The following is an 18,151-nucleotide window of genomic DNA, read 5'->3' as shown; positions in this document are numbered from 1 at the left end:
CAAGCTAGAGTCATATAAGGTGTCATATAAAATCAAAATCTTCCTGTCTTCTAGATGATGAACAGACCTTGGGGAATCAGGAAGTAGGTCACTTCAGAATTTTCTGTCTCTAACCTGATTTTTGCAGCCATAGTAGTTGCATGGTTGGCCTAGTTAAGACTCAGGTCAGCTGTCACTTCAAAATGTTGATGGTGCAGGATTTGACCATAATTGATATGTTGAATGGCAAGACTTTTTGTTGGAGATGGTTGTTCCCTTGCATTTGTGTCACATGGCAACAGCTGTTAATATTAGATCTCGTCTGCAAATTATGGCACTAGTAGGCTTGCAAATATTTCATTTGTCTCTGACCTTGACACCCTCTCAGCCAATTGGGACCTCAATTATATTGTTTACCCCTTTTGGAGTATTCCCAACCTCCCTATACAAGACAAATGGCCGAGTATACACATTTCTTAAGTTCATCAACATATTCACCTTGTCTGATACCTGTCATTAGCACTGCTGTATTTAGAATGTCTAAGTGTCTGTTTCTTTGAATCAGAGTGGTTAATCCAGTTCTGTATAGTTCACCTGTGCCAATTCATTTTAGTGCAGAGGGAAAGTAGTTTTACATTGATTTCCATTGTAAAGGCAGAGCTGCATTCTCATTAAGCTGTGTTACCATATAGATCAAGGAGTGTGGATAAGCAGTGATTAAGCAACAAATTCAGCACAGCTTCTGCCATGTTTCACCACTGAATCGGATTAGGACTCTGATCCTTGACAGGCACTTTCCATCAAACCACAGCCTTGCCACAGAGTTGGCTACTGATGTTTTCTTTGACAGAAGAGAGTACCAGGGAAAGTAAGGAGCTTGCCCTATGTTTCTCAGGTTATGACGTCCAGATTCTTGTGGAGACAATGGAGAGTAGGAGGGAGGTCCTTCATGCCAGAAGGGCCAGGAGGACACTCAGGACTACAATGAATAGCAGCTGGCAGGAGATGGCCATTGTACAATCCTCCCACAGTGACTTGCCAGGAACATAGGAGCAATGCCACAGGAGATTTTATAAAATCACTAGATATATAAGGCAGGGATTTGATTTGGAACCATCATAAGGGTTGTGCTGAATTCAGCACTGCACTTGGAGCCCTTAGTCTGCAACTCTGTCTCTCTCACTCATTGACTCACTCGAACTTGTGGTCAGAGGTAGGCAGGTGGACAGTTCCTCATGCACTTGTACCCTTGCTTGGAGACAGGCAGGTACATGGTGGACAAACTGTGCTACCAGTCCATTTTGAATTAATGCTTCTCCCTTGTCTTCCAGGCCAAAATTGCAAGGAACAGAAGATTATCCCAGCAGATAAGAGTAGACCCTCTGAGCCTAACCAGACAGGAGGAGAGGGCCATCCTCTTGATGAGTATTGGAGCAACCCAGTCCCATACTCCTGGTGCAACACACAAAATGCTGGAGGAACTCTGCGGGTCAGGCAGCATCTATGGAGGAAAATGAACAGTTGATGTTTCGGGCTGAGACTCATCAGGCCATTGCTTCCTGCACCATCGTTGACTCATCACGTCTGGAGATCTCCCCTCTACTGCCTCCAACCTCATAGTTCCCCAACCCAGCACTTCCCATTTCTACTCCCTACCCAAGGTCCACAAATCTAACTGTCTCAGTAGGCCCACTGGGGCAGGAGCAGGCAGAAACACTGAACTCATGTCCTCGTATCTTTTATTAAAGAATCCTGATGAAGGGTCTCAGCTCGAAATGTCGACAGTTCCTTTCCCTTCATAGATGCTGCCTGACCTGTTGAGTTCCTCCAGCATTTTGTGTGCGTTGCACCAGATTTCCAGCATCACTGTGTAATGAATCAATCTGTACGAACGGTATGCAAGACAAGTTTTCCTCTGTACCTCGGTACAAGTGACAATAATAAATGAATACCAATACCAATCTGCAGTCTCTCTTATGTCCCCATACTCCTGGTGTTACAGAGGAACGCCTGAATTCCCTAATATGCAAAAGATCTTGTGTGCCTTCACCATCCATTCCATCTCTGCATTATGACTTGGTTATTCTCATCATTGCAGATTCTCAGAAGAGATCTGTCCACCCCATCTCTTTTATGCAGCACCTCCCACCACCCCCCCCCCCCAACCAACCTCAACTCCCACATGCAGCCACCTGAGGTGGTGGTGGGGAGGAGGAAAAGGAATAAAGCTTGTCATCTCTGCAGGGCATCACTGACATGAGCTGTGCATGCGACAGCAGACAACAGTGGTCTACAGTCATGTCCGCTGAGTTCCCAAAGAGGTGTAGACGGCAGAATCCATGGCATTCTCCAGTAGTTGCTGCTGGTCCTGTGGCTTTCAGTATACTTGTGCTCAGCTGTGCTGTCAGAATTGAAAGTGTTGTTGAAAACCAGTCCTGAACGCTGGCGCAATTTGTGTGGAGTTTTCATTTTTTTCCCTGTGACTGTGTGGTTTCCTCTGGTGCTCTGATTTCCTCCCACTTCCCAAAAATATGCAGGGGGTGATAAGTTAGTTAACCATTGTAAATTGCCCCTTGTGTATAGATAAATGTTAGAGCCATGGGGGGGATGGGGTGGCAGCAGGGGTGTTGATGGGAATGTGGGGAAAACAAAATGGGTTAATGGGTTGGGGTAGGATTAATATTGCTAGATGGTCAGTGCAGACTTGGTAAGGTGAAGGGCATGTTTCTATGCTGTTTTTCTTTGATTTTATGACTCTGTGGAGCAGTACATGATTTGAGAGGCACAGTGAGAATGACTGTGACCTAAGAATTAAAGCTTCAAGCAGGGATTGGTAGCCCAGGAAATTCATGAAGAACTCTGGGTTGGTAAAGAGCCCAAAGTGCCACTTGAATTCATCAATTTACCCACTGCCTGAATGTTGCGAATATCGTAATCCTTTCGAATCCATGGAGTTCAGCCTGATTGTCTCTGCTGAAAGAAAAGTAGACAGGGAGCAACAAAATGTGAGCTATGGCACAGATCAGCCACTACTGCCTGGGATGATCTGAAGGCAAGCATGCTCTGGGTGATAGTGACCTTGGCTACTGAGGGCAGAGCTGTTGAGAACAGTATGCATGTGGCTGGAGTGGTAAAATCACTTATGGGTATGGGACTTCAAATAATTTGTGGCACATACTCTGGAATGGAGTAAAAAAAAGCTCTTTAAAGTCTCGATCCCTCTTTATTTATGGTTTAAGTGATTGAAGTAGAATTAATTTAGAGTTAAGTCATCTGTATACTTTCCATACCAGGTTGCTTCAACTCGAAGCTTTCTGGCTGTGAAAGATCAGTTCACTTTAAAATGTGAAGGGTTCAAAGTAATGCTGGAAAACTGTGATAGCTAAATGACATTAACACTACATGGAGGTCTGAGAGTAATCATTCAAAATTCTGAATTTATAGTTGGATATTTCTGCAGTTAATGCAGTACCAAGGTCACCTTGCTGGGACTTCACGTAATCTGAAGCCTTTGATTTACATTGAAAGGCTATAAATTGCAACATTAGCCATAATGAAAATAACATTTTAGGTGAATCACGTTGTCACTACTACTTGGCCCTTAAAAGGTAGTTATCAGAATTTGAGGCTTTTGTGTTCTGTTGAGTTCTTTCAGCAATTGAATGATTAATCCTCCTTTCAGTACAAGTCTTTGCATTTCTGAGAATCTGTAAGTGGTTATATTAATTACCATCTTCAAATAGCTTCTCTGTCTAAAGATTTATAATCTACGTTTGGGCTGTTATCAGCTTTCTGAAATACAAAATGAAATAATTTCAAGCACTCCAAAATTTTGTCCTGTTCATTAATGCTTATGTTTTAAGAACTTAACGGCACATAACTCCACTTTCAGGATCTCATTGTAGGAAGTAATTTTGTCATCGTCAGTATTCTCATCAACAGTAAACAACGTCTTGCCTCAATATTCAATGTTTGCTAAAATACCACTTAGATATTCAGCGTTTTTGGAGCATTGCCCATTAAAGTGATTGTAAAGAAAGAATGGATCTGTTTTTTGTGATGAGAAATCATTTTACTGCAGCAGAGTCATATTACAGAGTAATAGACTAAGCTTACTTCACCCCTTTTTACAATTAGCCCCATTACTAACTGGGGAAATAAATTTTTTCCGAGTGTTGTATAGAAGTAAAAGAATTTTGCTAAATCTAATCCTGCAAAACAATGTCATTAATGTATTTACAATGCTTTTAAATAAGAATTTTATTGCAGACTGTGGTTACTTTATCTTAAGCTTTCCATGGACAAGAGTATTTCATTCACTATCATAAATAGTAACTGCTATAGAAATTGGATTAATTTGTGTCAGTGTTTTATGGAAAAGAATCACATATAAAAGCCTGGGATAGATTGCACTTGTGATTACTTCCATGTGTAATCGTGGACGTTGGAAAATTGGCATTTCTCTGTGCAATTTACCTGAGTGCAGTTGACATTTACCTATCACCATTTTGCACATCTGAAAATGTCACAGGTCAAACAGCACATAATTTCTGTTGGCAGTGAGCAACTGAGCTTTTGGGAACAATCAATGACTTTCACTGATTATTCACAGAGAAGCTGGGAGCTAATTGTGCAGGAGATGGCAATTAAAGCTCGATGCCAATGTCTTGCCAGCCTTGGCTTTCAATTAATTGTGGAAAATTCATTAGTGGTGCTTCCTTCAATGTTCACAGATTTGTGCAAATCTGTGCTATGTACTTTAGGAATAACTGGCCCTTTGATTAGCATGCAGTTCATAGTGGTCTGAGAGCTGAGAGTTGATGGGCATAGATCATCACATGGGGTTGCCCCAACACATGGGAGATCACTGGGCACGCACACGTTCAATCTTTCATGGCAGCCTTTTTTCAGCTTTGCTGTGACTGCCATTGGGAGAGTTCTTTCAAATTCTGAATAGCTTCCCAGCAATTAGCACAGCTATGCAGTTGCAAGCTCTTAATGGAACTCCTGAAGGAATATCACACATCTTATATTAATGCATACAAAATTTCAGCATGTACTTTAATGCACTTAGGCCCAATTTCACTTATTTTTATTTGGAAGATCCACATGTTTTTTGCACTATCCACAGCACATTTTTAGTGTACCAGATGTAGGTGAAATTCTGTTTCAAGGCACCAATCACTTCCCTTTGGTTTACATTATTTTAGAGTGACTAATTCATCTCAGAGGCTTTGTGACAGTGAATGTCTCCATCACCACGGACTCTGACCAGAAGTGTACTGTCTGTAATGTGAAGGATGCTACTAAACACTCTAGTTTCATTATCCAAAACTTAGTGTAAGTTATTTAATAATTACAGACAGTTAAGAGTGGGATTAAATTGCAAGTATTTGCTTCCCAACTTCAATGGAATTCTAGCAGTTAATTGCTGGAAGAATTAAATATTATTCCACATTTTTAAAACAAAAATTCAGTTTTCATCAGAATATTAATGAATCACAATTATTGCATATTGCGTGAGTAAAATTGCATTATAAATTCTAAGAAAACTATTAATTTGTTAATAAATTAAAGAGATAGTAACCAGAAAGTATTACTAATTGCTGGAAACATATGCAATCTTTTCAGAAAAGCTATAGCTTTTCATTCTTCTAGATTGTTCTTCAAGTTATATTTGCATACCACATCACGTTTGCTAGCTTAATATTTATAAACAGAAATAAGCAAAAGGAAATACATTTGGTTGCACCCTGCTCACTCACTGCAGCATGTCAATGTTATTATTAGTGAAGATTGTCAACAAATTGTTTGCGTATGGTGAATTGTTAATTATTTACAAAAAATTCATTAGTAATTATTCCATTTCAGGAATTAGAAAGCCTCTCAGAATAATCATTTGTAATAAGAATATCTCTATCAATTCTCTGTCTGGTCAGCCTCACAACTAGTCAATAATGCATAACTGAACCAGTCAATCTCTTGTGCTTCATTTGGGTAATCTGGAGTGCATAAATAACACTTAGCATGACCTTATTCTGAACAGATTAATGTCGGTAAAAGTCATTTTAGCTTGACTTGGTTTGTGGATATATATTAAAAAAAAGTTACTCAAGGTGTGTTTATAGCTTATTTATATTCTTGGAGTAACATAAACTGGTGCTTGAAAAAGATTTCACCTTTATCTGGTTTGTGGGTATATAAAGGCTGATGATGTGGTCAAGATGTGCACTGTAGTGGTCAGATGAAGATTGCACTCCATTATATCTTTGAGAAATTTCTGCCAGTTTTTGGTGGGGAGAACAAAGACTAGGTATTTTTCTCATCTGGAGTGAGGAAAATAGTGAAATAAGCTCTCCTCTTACTCAGTACTTGCTCTTCCTGGCAGTAAAGCTGAGGTAATCTCGGTAGGGGTCAAGGAAAAAGTTAATTTTCCGACTGCTGTTTTCGAGGATGGTCTGCTAGAGATGGTTAGAGAAGAAGCAAACAAAATAGGTTACAGAAAAATACTTGTAAAATTGGTTTGAGTGAGAATTCTGATTGTTATATGTATGTGTACTTGTAGTTTTATCTAAAGAAAATAAGACTTTGAAGTTCTTGGGTTTTGAAAAATCTATATTTGCATAATAACATTTTGAGTGTTTGGGCAAATTTCCATACAGTAATATTACAGGGTCAAGTAACTTTCTTCTTTCTCACTTTTATTTTGCTTGCTTTTCTGAATGAGCCATTCATTGATTAATATAAATAGAAATCCCTAAACTGTGAATAGAATCTTTATTTTGAAGTATCATCCTCCTTATCCTGTTGTCATTCACTAACAGATGGCATGCTTTGTTTTTGAATTTACTGTCTTCGACTAATTCACCATTTGTCCTATCGTCTTGTAAAATCTCATGGTTGATTGCCATCCTTCCATAGGGACTATGAATTTATCCCTTGCTGTAACCTGGATATGGCAATGCAATGTAGGATGTTGGTTTATTTTTTTCTCTCTACCAATAATGTTGAACATTTCACTTCATTCTTTCTGGCCAAAACCTGAAGTTTATTACTGGTGAATTCTGTTTCCTTTGTAAACAAAATCTTTTCCAACTTGTGTTGTTTTGAATGCATTTTTAGAAATAGATTCAGTATGTGAATAAATATATGATGATTTATGTTTCCAATGGATAACTTGAGAAACCATCAGCACAGACTGAGAAGCATCCACCAACAAATCTCCTGAAGTTCATTGAAATGTCAGGGCTTAATATGATTCTGAAAAGTTAATTGATAAAATTCTGATTCTCACTAATAATGATTAAAGGTTCATGAATTAATGGGAAAATTATCTAACTTGAATGGAAACCAATAATAAGAAATAGATGGTAAAGGTAAATAGAGAAAGCTGTACAGAAGGAAGAGCAGGTTTGTAGATTTCCAAAGATCTGTTCTGAGCCAACTATTCATGGAAAAAAATATGAAGGGGAGTCTCACCTGGAATATTCATGAGGCTACTCTGATGGAAAAATACACAGAATTCTCTGAGAAACGGTTTTTAGCATGTTTGGAGCATTTATTTAAGGTTTGAGCTAAAATTATTGTAGAATATTGGGAGAAATCCATTGATCAGTTTTAAAAAGGAGACACAAGAAACTGCAGATGCTGGAATCTGGAGCAAAAAAAAAATTCCTGATGCAGGATCTCTACTCGAAACGTCGACCATCCCTTTGCCTCCACTGAGTTCTTCCAGAGTTTATGCTTTGGTCATTTTAAAAGCTGCAGTTGACGTTACACTTGTAGTCAGATGATGAATATTTAGGAGATGTTTACTATTTAGAGATCTAGCCATTTAGTGGATTGATAAGGAACAGAAGAATAAAAAAATAATTTGGACAAATGTAAAGTTATGAATATTAGAAAGTAATCGGTTCAAAAATCAAATCAAACTGGGCACATAATATAAAATGAAAGCATATTATTTTAATCAAATTGGTATTTAATAAGAATATTGTACCAGGTTTTAGACACTCTTGCAAAGATTTCTCAACATTAAAACTGATTATCATAAAATCATGGTCAGTGGTGTCTGGAATTGTCTCATGTGAAGATGAGTACTGAACTGAAAGATTGCAATTACATTGGATTTTGACACAATTGAGACCAGGAGAGTAGCAGTAATAATTATTGTGGGAAATACTAATACATGAAGTGCAATTTTCAAGAAAGCATTTTTTGTCATACAAAAGAAAGGTATAGATTCTTCAAATGCTGAATCAAATAGTTTGTATGAAGATGTGTATGTTATTTAATGTGGTTTGTGATTGTAGAACAACAAATCATGGGTTAATGCGACCTTGGGCAACAAGAAATTCCCCCTCTGGAGTGTTGTCTATGAATGCCTTTTAAAAACAAGTTGAGATGGTATTGATGGTTATAATAGAAAGTATGGAGAGGAAAAAACTATGCATGTATGGAACCTGACACTAAATGAGTTTGTAGAATCATAGAAATGTCAGATCAAAGATGACAACTGATCCAAAGGGTAATGAAGGATGTAAGTTTGGGGATTATTTAATGTTATTTGATCTGACTCTTGAGGTGCAAGTGGCAAAAACTTATTGAATCTTTCTTCAGGAGAAAAAAGTTGTGAATTGGTAAAATACTTGATGGAACGGAGTATTTCTGGTCTGTAAAAGAAAAGGCTGGGTTGGCCAGAGAATCTTTTTCTCATTCCATAGTTGTTTAGCAATGGTGAAACTAATTTCACCTCTTTATCCAGAATTAGTTAAGTTATTGACCTACTGATTGCAACCTTGCTGTATATTGTATTAATATTTGAAATTGACATTAAAAATTCAATTTAAACTTTTAACTGATGGATTACAAAAGAAATGATTTCACTTTGCAGAATAGAAAGTCCTTTATTCAAAGCGGCAAGACAAAATGATGTTGAAACCTTGAAGAATTTAATAGAGGAAAAACATGTAGATCCTTATGAAAGAGGTGAGTAAATTGCAGCAGCAGGTAGCAATATATTGCACAAAATACTGCATGCCTCAAGACTGACAGACATTTTGTACTGTAGCAAACTGGTAAATTGTTCAAGAGACTTAAATTACTAAATTATTAAATATACCATCGCTGGTTCAATGACTTTGCATATAGCAACAACTGTGGACCAAAGAACCAAATTTCTGTCATTAATTCCATTTCCTTCACCCAAGAAATATGCTGACACTGATTTGTCTCATAGCTCCTTTAAGGATAGCAGTGAGAAGGAATGATGGAGTCAGTGTAAAATTATAGACAACAATACTTGTGATGCCATGATTACAATACACCACATTTGTAAAGGTGCAGGATAGAACATTGGCTCTTGATATTTGGGTGCCTGTGTGTATGTGTGGAAATAGAAGCCTCCAGAATTATACTGATAGCCCAGTTATAATTTAAAATTTTTGGACACAATTTCTGCTTCACTTGTAGTGACAATACCACGTCATCAAATTCCCATTATGGAAGTTGGTACACTGACTTTGTTCATAGCATTCTTTACTATTTAGTAGTAGAAATATTCCCATAGTTACATGATGTATCCTCTAATTTTGCAAGGAAAGCAGGAAGAAAAATTAAAGCCAGTAACAAAAGTTTGGTCATGTTCTGCGATATCACAAAGTAGTAGTCACTGAGTGCAACCTTTCTCCATCTAGCAAGCATCTTCAGCCTTTTGTTCAGGATCTTGGGAAAACCTGTTGATATCGTATCCCTTTCTGTTGACTCTTGTGTTCTGGAATCCTTGGGAAATAAATGCAGACATCTGCAAAAATTGACCAATGGAACTGGGGCTGGTCAAATACATGACATCAGATCGCATAATTAATTGATTCTTAAAGAAACTTCCAGCTGACGCAAAGAATATGGCAGTGACCAAATGGCAAATGTGATTAAGTTCACCAACACTGCCAAATAATCCTTAATTATAATAATCATCTTGTTACCAAGGCAAGATTGCTTGCAAAATTATCATTTTGAAAACTGAGCAAGTCATCTCAAGACTGGTATTCTTGTCTCCTCTGGTTGATTTGCTATTTATATTGAGGCCACCTTGACCAATTTATTGTGATTTTTAGAGCAGCTTACCTCTTTAACTTTACCCAACTTTGCACTCTGCTCATTCAGCATGGTATTAATTGCACCAGTTCTTTGCACTGATTCAGGAAAGGAGGCATGCACGTTGCAGAGTAAAGGTAATGTGAATTGTTCGCCTCTGCTGTAGTGTTCTATGGTTCTAAAAAAGATATGTCACAACAAGAAAATGTATTTGAAAGCAAGACTAAATTGCAGAAATTACATAGAACATAGAATGTTACTGCACATTACAGGCCCTTTGAACCTCTATGTTGTGAAGAACTTTTAGTCTTCTCTAAGATCAATCTAACCATTCTCTTCCACATAGCCCTCCATTTTTCTATCATTCATGTGCTTATCTAAGAGTCTCTTAAATGTCCCTAATGTATCTGCCTCTACCAGCATCCCTAGCAGCACATTCCATGCACCCACCACTCTTTTTTTAAAAAAAATTACCTCTGATATCCCCCTGTACTTTCATCCAATCACCTTAACATTATGCCCCACTCATGTTAGCAATTTCTGCCATGGGGAAAAAGTCTCTGGCTGTCAACTCGATCTATGCCTCTTATCATCTTGTACACTTCTATCAGATCACCTCTCATCCTCCTTCGCTCCAAAGAGAAAAGCCCTAGCTCGCTCAAACATTGTATTTATTATTGCACCAGGTTGAAATTCTCCCACAAGCAATTTACCACTTCAGTCATGTTGACAGAGTTTCAACCATTTTACAGTGAAGATTGTGTACAAGTCAGTGATAGTAACTGAATAGGAAGAAGAAACCAATAGCGTTTGAATTGAATTCTTACAGGGAGCCTTGAACATCCTTCAGCTTTTCAGAATTAAGTTCCAAAACTTAGCTTCACTTTCACAAAAGGGTTAAGGAGATCTAAATTTGTTTCCTAATTTTTCCAATATGGAAATAAATGAGAAAATATTCTCTTCACATTTACATTGGCAAAGCAAGACTGATGAACTACAGACTATCATGAGTAGATGTGTAAGGCATGGTGCATAAATGTGTAATCTTCAAAAAGACCACGCTTAACTGAAATATTAAAAATATGAAACCCATTGAAAGTTTCTTCATAGTCTTATGTAGACCATTGTGAATGCACTACATTACAAAATGATGTGATTTGTGACTGAATTGTAATTGTTCGGCAAGATGGAAGACTGCCAGAAAATGCTAAACTCAACTTTGATTTCACACGTCAGATGATAATACAACGGACAAGGCAATAAGAAACTTAAAAAGCAATGGATTATCCTGGCTGAAATATTCCTTGAAACAAAAACACCAAGGAAAGTGAAACTCAGATGAACTTAAAATCTGTAATGTGAGAATTTTGCTGCCCTACCCCGAAGTGTTACTGGTTTTGTAAACATTTCTGCCCAGTCCACTAGGAACAAAAAGCTATCCATATAAGTAAACTGGATCACATATCCTACATTGAAATACAATAAAAAACACAGAAGCCTGAGTTTGGTCTGAAATAACATCTCAATTGATTTCAGAATGAGTAATGATAATACAATGGTCGATCCACAGAAAAAGCAATAGTTGCTTTGCAGAACTCATCGTGATAGCAGTTGATCAAAACTCTGTATATGAGATTATTCCTTGCAGCCACATGTTGAATGCAGAGGAAAGGTACTGTGTAAAGAAAAGGAATTGTTAGCCTAAGGAATATGCATTTTCTATTAGCTAGCATTTGTATTTTTATTAGAAATAAAGACAGATGAACAAAAAGAAACAGAAATCTTCAGCATCTGCAAAGCTGTTGGAAATACTCATGAAAGGGAAGCCTCACATGAACCTGCTTTCAATATCTGCGTTCCACACTGAATGTTGTTCGATTTACTTGAAAGCTAATCAAGAAATTATTAGGAGAAAAGAAACTGCAGATGCTGGAATCTGGAACCGTAGACAGAATGCTGGAGGAACTCTGAGGAAAACAACATCTGTGGAGGCAAAAGGTATAAGTTGATCTTTCTGGTCAAGGCCCTGCATCAGGATATAATAAGAAATTATTAAGCTGCAAGGATAGAATACAATTTCTCAGGTGCAATCAGCCATTGATCACTGTCTTTTTTTTAACCTGAGATCAAGCAATGAAGCATTAATCTACATGTTCTGATTATGCTAAATGCAATGAGAAGCAAAAGTTGTCTCCAAACAGAAGACACATTTGGAAGTTTGGTAAATACCAGTTTCAAAACATCAATTCTTTTAATGGTACTTACTGCATTCATTGTTCTACTTCAAGACACAACAATTCAAAATTTCCTCCATACCATTTTGTTTTCAGATGCAACTTAAAAGGGTGGCAGGCATCCTATACTAAATGAAATCCTTATGCAAGTAGAAACCTGTACATGTTGTGATAAATCTCCAGCAAATTGAATGACAAGGCTCGATTCTGATAGACAAGCTAGAAAAGTTCCCATCTTTCTCACCTGGCAAAATAATCAGATTATTTATTTTTGCAATATTTAAATTAAACTAAAACTTTATCCCTGGAGAAGATGGCTGCAATATTTTTAGATGTCTCGTCATATTATCAAATGAGTATCGGAAAGGTTCTGCAAATGTCGAATTTGAAAGATTTCTCTAGATTCGTACAAACAGCGTGGCTAACAAATATTCAAGATATTGCAGAACATTTGAAATCAGTACTTTCCCATGGATGAATAAAACACTTCAGTTTCAGACAATGGCCTTTCCTTTTGGGTTCTAGACCGATGCATTTAAGGAGTACCATAGTTTTCACATTTAATCAACATCAACTGTATTAAAGGTAAATGAGATCAAGAGTGCAGAGCAGAGCCATTGCCATATATCACTGGGAAATAGAACTCTGCTAAGGAATATCCAATTGCAAGCACTTCCAGGAAATGTCAGCCCTCAATAGTTATCCCTGGCCAGTTTCTGAAGAAACAAAGGATAAACACAAATCGTGAAAATTTTCAGTCTAAAACATGAAAAGAGGACACAACAAAAATGACTGAGGATGAAGTCCAGATAATCATTGCCCAAAAAAAACTTTACCGTTTGTGATCATTTGGTATTGCAATATCAAAAGGCTCAATGGGAATGGCAGAACTATCAGAAGCTGATGTGGTTACAGAGCTTTATGCAGCCGCTGCAGGATTTAAAACACTTTGTAGATGGACAAAGTAGTTAATTTAGATTTGATAAAATATGTCCAAGGTGCATGTTGTAAATAGCCACACATATTCTGAGAAATCATGTTTCAAAAGGATTGGGGTTTCAAGACATATTTATTAATTATACATGGATTTTATATCAACATGGATTTTATATCAACATGGATTTTATATCAATGTTCAAAATATAAGTAGTCTTGTGAATGTTTGAAAATTTATTATATTTGAAATATAGGATGCAAGATTCTATATGTACTCAACTTTAGAGAATAAAAATTTAAGTTTTTTCTGATAAATAAAGTAGGAATTAAAGTTATTTCCATGCCTAGACTATGATAGTGCATTATGCCTGTGCATGATAGACATAATAGATCAATTTTCACTTCCATATAGAAAGCAGAAGAATATGCTTAAGGCATATGTAATTATTCTGGAACTTCAGTGAGAAACCCAAATTTTTGGACTTCTTTATATGTGCCACTTCGTTTTGAATAAATGATCATAAAAATAAAATGATATCTCCAGCTTGAGGGGGAAAAAAATTCTAAATCTATTTACTCAATTTCTCTTCACTTTTCAAGGTTTGTAGGAGTAGGCAGTGATGATATTTCATTTATTTGTATCTTTGTGTCATTATAATTGTTTGTTATTCTACATGTCATAATATTAAGAAAAGTTGCAGCTAAATAGATCCAGGTCTTCCATGGGCATATATGTTAGTGTCACTGCAATACCTAGTTTGATGTTACTTCCATATAACAGATGTGCGCTTAAGGCCTGTTAATGGCAGGGGCCACTCTGAAGCAGGCTTTATTTGGAGAGTGGAAGCAAGCAGTGGCATTAGTTAAAGAGGACCAACCTTGTGTGGTCCATGGCTTGACAGTCAACTGTGTACATTGACATGCAAGTTGGTATTCCCTTTTAAGTACCACCTTTGATGTTTGCTTACAGCTTTGGATATCTCCCAACTAATAGTCCTAGGCCCCCCCCCCCCCACTTGCATATCTAGCCCAAATGCACCCCCCTCCCTTTTTGGTCCAACCATTGCATGTTTGACATCCCTGATTATGGATGCCTCAGTTGCTGATGCTCCTTTTGACTTCTCAGCCACCCACTGCAAGCCTAATCCTCCTTGCTCCTTAGCCCCCATAATGGCAAAGTTAGCATTTTGCAAGGTTACTAATGTAAAGTCTGTCTGATGCCTTGGCAATGAGAATTTTCCTGCCTCAGACTTAAATGGCATGGAATGTTAGACAATGTTCTTTCATGAACCTTTCCCAGTATGGAAAAGTTTGTAGCCCATTCTATTTATTAGATCAGGTTGGAAGAATAATGAAATGCCTGCAGGAGAGGCCAGACACGTGCAACTAAAGAATAAAAATAGAAGTGCAAAGTCTGCATGGATTATAAAAGGGAAAGTCCTGCTTGGCCAACATTATTGACCTTTTTTGTGCTGGTAAACAAAAGAGTAAACTAGATAATGTAGTGGATGTAGCTAATCAGATTTTCAAAATATGTTCATTTAGGATTCTGGATAATGACATCAGGGTATGCAATATTGGGGGCAAGTAGCAGAGTGGATAGCTAGTTTGCTTCAGGGCAGATGTAGCCATTCATAACTACAGCAGGTGAAAAGTTGGATCCCACAAGGATAAATGCTGTAACCACTATTGTGATCAGTACCAAACTTAGGGGAATAGTCAACAATTTATTGAAAGGCCATATAATTAGCAAATTAATATCATGCAATTATGATACTATATACTTTAAGGAAAAGAGGTTGCATATTGGAAAATAATCTAAATGGGATAGAACAGTTACAATAATTACTAAAATGCTAAACTGGAATCTTGGTTAATTTTCGAAGTATTTAGTACAATTATGATTGACATAGTGAACAAAGGCAATAGAAACATTGGAGGGGGCACTGAACTATTTTGTGAGGAAGGTACCAGAAACGTGAGGATATACTAAGGAAAGGGGAAGAGCTGATTCACTGCAACACTGAGGTGGATGACCTATCATAGTTTTCAAAATTATGAACGATTTTGAAGGAGAAGGCACAGATTGTTTCAACTTGTGAGGAAGAGCAAAGCCATTATGTCACTTTTTAAAAAAAAAAATCAAAAGGGAAATCAGAAATTTTCACTAACAAAGGTGTGGTTAAACTGGGCACAAATGATATGGAGTGCTGAGATAGGTTGAGATGAAGAGGAAAATGCATTCATGGATGCTAAGTGTGTATGTGAAAAGGGAATGTAGAGTTGGATGTTGGATGTTAGGAGGATCAAGGCTATAGAATTGGACTGAAGTTTTTTATGATTGTGTTCTGTGGAATGGTATAGAAGAGGTACAGGATATCAGAAAATTGTGAAACTATAAAGACTGTATGAACAAGTTTTATGGTGCAGTATTTAGTATTATAAGAGTTGAGTGGTATGCACTTGAATATGCTAACAATTCAAAAACAAACTAGAAAGAAGCATTATTTAGAATATAAGGACATAGTGGCTATAACAAAGAAGTACCTGAGGTTTGTCGGGAATAGGAAGCTTGAAACATTTTAGTCAGAATGTTTTCATGAGAGAGGAAGGACAAAGAGGAGTGGAGGTTGTGGAACCATCTTAACTGTCACCTAAATGGGTCAAGTTAAGAAATAAAAAAAGGAAATACTACAATATTAGGTGAGGAGGCGGCAGGGAATTAGAGACCTACAAAATGGTGAAAGTAAATTGTGAAAGCTTCATATGATTGAGGAGTTTATAATATCATATGGCTTTTAACTATATGAAAATTGAGAAATAAAGATGGTTAACATGCAGATTATCTTTAAAAGTACTACTCAGATCAATATGTTTTAATCCAAATACTAATTCTTGAATTAGTTCTGGGGAATGAGGTGTTTTTAAAAAATTAGGAAATGGTGACCCCAACACAAGATTAATAGAACAATAGGAAAAGACAGTGAAGAGGGAAAGATAATAGTGTTGAATGAGGAAAACACAAAGATGTATTAAATGCACTCTTGCATATGATGCCATTTAACAACCAGAACCTTTTGAATAATTGGCAGATCTACTCAAATAAGGAAATATTTGCCCAAGTTAGTAAGATAAAGGAAATGCATATGATAAGGTGTAAATATATTTTCAGCAGTTGATTGACCAGATATCTCTTAATTGGTTTCTTTAAAAATTTACGGATGTAAAATATTTTTGTTTTTGTTTTGTGGCATATGAGGAATAGGCAGGTATTTGGAAAAGTTGTAGTTCATCCACAATCTCATTGAATGCTGAACAAGCTCAGGACGAAGTTGGTTGGGGGGAGGGCCAATCGCAAAGTTGGTTATTCGTGCCTATCTTCGTATGAATGTATAATAATAAAGGACAGGAAAAAGAGAATTAGGGTAAATGGATGTAGTTCTAAATTGAAGAAATTTGAAAATTGTATAAAGTGTTTTTTTATTCTCAGTGTGTACATATTGAACTTGAATGTAAAGAAAGCATGTTAGGATTTGTTGACAACACAAGGGTATGCATTTACCAAACAGCAATGTTGGCAAGTGCAATGTAGAGGCTGATGGAACTTAATATGAATAAATAAGTAGAGATATATTATGGGTAAAAAATGAGGGGATTATTAACTGAATGAAATGTCTCAAGAGTGTGGATAGCCAGAGAGATTTAGAGGTCCAGATATATCAGTCCTGAAAGTGGAAATGTAGGGTAGACAGTCATGAAGGCCAATAGAATTGCATGGGACAGTGGATTAGTTTTGCAGTACTGTACCAATGAATGGCTTCCATCTGTGCTACAACTCTGACAGTTGAAAGACCAGATTTTCCATGTTGGATCTGATTCTACAGAACTGTTAACTGTAAAACAAACAGGCCTGAAGTCCAAATTACCTTTCTTGTCAATGCTTTCCCATGTCCTTAAGGCTGAAGACTCTTGCAGATTTGTAACTATTCATAATATAACCCAGAAAGAAGAATAAGAGAAAGTAAACAGTGATGGAGTGATGATTATTCATGCAAAAGGAGACTGAACTACTTTTCTAAGGTTGTACAAACTATTTTCTGTTGTGTACCAGGATAGATGTATACCAATGCTTTTAAATCTTGCTTTGTTATTATTATAGGTACTGTTGGAGAAACTGTGTTGCATGTTGCAGCATTATATAACAGTAAGGAAGCTGCAATTATATTGCTCAATGCCTTCCCATTCTTAATCGATGAGCCAATTGATTGCGAGATGTACAAGGGTAAGTTACTGTGATCTTTAATTAAAATATTGCACTCGTTCTTCAGTAAGCCAATTTAAAACAAAATTGGTTACTTCATTCCAAATATGCTTTAATACAAGCTTTATAGTATATGAGTATGCACAAAGTCAAGTACTGTAACTGAAATGCTATGAGCAAATCGTATAATTGTTGTAAGAAGTAAAATTTAAAATCTCTGACAGGGAAATTGGATGAGTATTTGCAACACCAAATCCTGGATGAAACTCTGATCAATACTGTTGGGAGAAAAGTTTATCCACTTGTCAGTTCTTAAAAGGGCATGTCACTTTTTCATCTTTTTTTCTCTTTTCTCTGATCATTTTGACTTTTGTATACAAATATTAGATTTTGCCTTCCTATCAATTGAATTCCTTCATTTGCTGATGGAGAAAGCCTGATCACTCAAATTACAAATGATATTCGTTTAGTCATTCTGGGTCACTTTCTTTTCATTCTCCTTGACTTCTGTGTGACATTAGGCATTGTTGACCCATTGTTTCCAGTATCTCCTCTGTGTTTTAAATCCTATTTGTCTGTTTTACCTTAGTCACACTAAGCTCTACTTCCTTCATTGCCACCCCCCCCCCCCCCCACCCCATCACAG

The 18,151-nt window shown here is 36.9% G+C and overlaps 1 protein-coding gene across 6 annotated transcripts in view; it reads left to right on the top strand.

Annotated features, from left to right (window-relative positions):
* The window catches only part of LOC127571124 (transient receptor potential cation channel subfamily V member 6-like), a 74,898-nt gene that overhangs the window by 12,879 nt on the left and 43,868 nt on the right, over window positions 1–18,151 (top strand). For 5 of the 6 annotated variants that reach the window (XR_007956447.1, XM_052017197.1, XM_052017196.1 and 2 more), the window contains exons 2-3: window positions 8,873–8,967; window positions 17,404–17,526. Coding sequence is in view for 5 of the 6 variants with exons in the window: in XM_052017197.1 (XP_051873157.1) it covers window positions 8,873–8,967; window positions 17,404–17,526 (218 nt within the window). In the remaining variant the exon portion in view is untranslated. The remainder of the gene's footprint in view (window positions 1–8,872; window positions 8,968–17,403; window positions 17,527–18,151) is intronic. The other variant, XM_052017198.1, reaches the window with a different exon arrangement.

This window comes from Pristis pectinata, chromosome 6 (assembly GCF_009764475.1).
Source record: "Pristis pectinata isolate sPriPec2 chromosome 6, sPriPec2.1.pri, whole genome shotgun sequence".
Taxonomy (NCBI): Eukaryota; Metazoa; Chordata; class Chondrichthyes; order Rhinopristiformes; family Pristidae; genus Pristis; species Pristis pectinata.
The sequence above is the reverse complement of the archived record's forward strand: the minus strand, read 5'-3'. Positions and strand labels throughout refer to the sequence as shown.